Consider the following 1,217-nt stretch of genomic DNA (forward strand, 5'->3'; position numbering starts at 1 on the left):
AGGAGATGTTAGCAATTGGAGAGCTCTGGTATTTATATCTCTTCATTATCGATCTCTATTCCAGAAAGTGTCTTTTTCGCTTTTTTTATGGTGTCAGTCCTACTGAGCGGATGGCTGGTCGCCTTGATTTGCAGCCTAGCCACCGTGTATCCGCCTGGCTGAAATGATTGGGTGGATTTTAGCATTTGGAGAGCATTCATTTCTTATCACCTCTCCTGAAACCGTGGCCTCTTTCAGAGAAATCATGGAGCCTACAAAATGGGAGCAAAATTGCCTCCTTTTCTGCGAGTCCTTCGGAGCTTGCGATCCCTTTTTGAAGCTGGTACAAGTCTTATACCGCGGCAGGTTTTGATGCGATCCATTTTGCCGCAAGCCATTCCTGTTTGTTGGCGAATCTACAACAGTGTTTTTGTGGTGTTTGGCTTAACTATATTAGGTTAGCGCTCCTCTCTCACCAACATAGTAAAGCGGATATTGATTGGAGAATACTTTGGCCTGCGAGAGCAGGCACACAACCAGGGCGCTTGTGTCACAGTCCTGAACTGGAGCCAACAATTGATGTCATGTGATTATGCAGGCCAGACTTGATAAGTAGTGGCTGCCTATAAGCAGTCCTCAGGTCGCTGAAATTAAAAATAAGAGAGAGAGAGAGAGGGAAGGAGACAGAGAGCGCTGCAGTGCAGCTAATTGACTGATAACGCAGAAAAATTCCAACTACAACTAATGGGTTCAAACTCAACCGTGATGTGTCTTGGGTGGTTCTTTGCATCTGGCAGCATAGTTGCAACCTTCCCAGATGGCACGACATCACAAAGCAGAGAAGCAGATCCAGAAAACATACTATAAAAAGATAGTCCTAATTTCATCAGCACTTCGTCTTTAGCTGAGACTTTGGGCAACATCAGAGGGATGATATTCTGGAGAAAGTGTCGCCACCATCTTCATGACGCCGTTAGTCGTATAAGGAATTATCAAATCCCAAACTGCTTTGAGCAGGAATACTATGCCCATTAACAGTCAAGGCCAGTCGAACGTGAGTCGCAGAGAGCCTGACACCTTCGCTGGCAGCGACGTTGTGAGCGACTTTAACAATATTTTTGATCTAGGTTTACATTCATGTTAGCGCTTGGATTCTTTGAATTTCCAATCATTCTCACCTCTCGCCCATTGAGTTTGATCCCCGCAAATATACGGAGCTCCTCCTCCTCAACGCTGGC

General features: G+C 45.5%; 2 protein-coding genes across 2 annotated transcripts; both read right to left on the reverse strand.

Annotated features, from left to right (window-relative positions):
- Window positions 1–135: 135 nt before the first annotated feature.
- T310_9918 (uncharacterized protein) lies at window positions 136–423 on the reverse strand (the record flags this gene model as incomplete). Its single annotated transcript, XM_013467644.1, has 1 exon — window positions 136–423. A coding segment is annotated over one exon (288 nt), but the record flags the coding sequence as incomplete, so codon positions are not given.
- A 106-nt stretch (window positions 424–529) lies between these two features.
- On the reverse strand, window positions 530–856 carry T310_9919 (uncharacterized protein; the record flags this gene model as incomplete). Its single annotated transcript, XM_013467645.1, has 1 exon — window positions 530–856. A coding segment is annotated over one exon (327 nt), but the record flags the coding sequence as incomplete, so codon positions are not given.
- Between the last annotated feature and the right edge of the window lie 361 nt (window positions 857–1,217).

This window comes from Rasamsonia emersonii (genome assembly GCF_000968595.1).
Source record: "Rasamsonia emersonii CBS 393.64 chromosome Unknown ctg1118621762262, whole genome shotgun sequence".
In the NCBI taxonomy this organism is placed as follows: Eukaryota; Fungi; Ascomycota; class Eurotiomycetes; order Eurotiales; family Trichocomaceae; genus Rasamsonia; species Rasamsonia emersonii.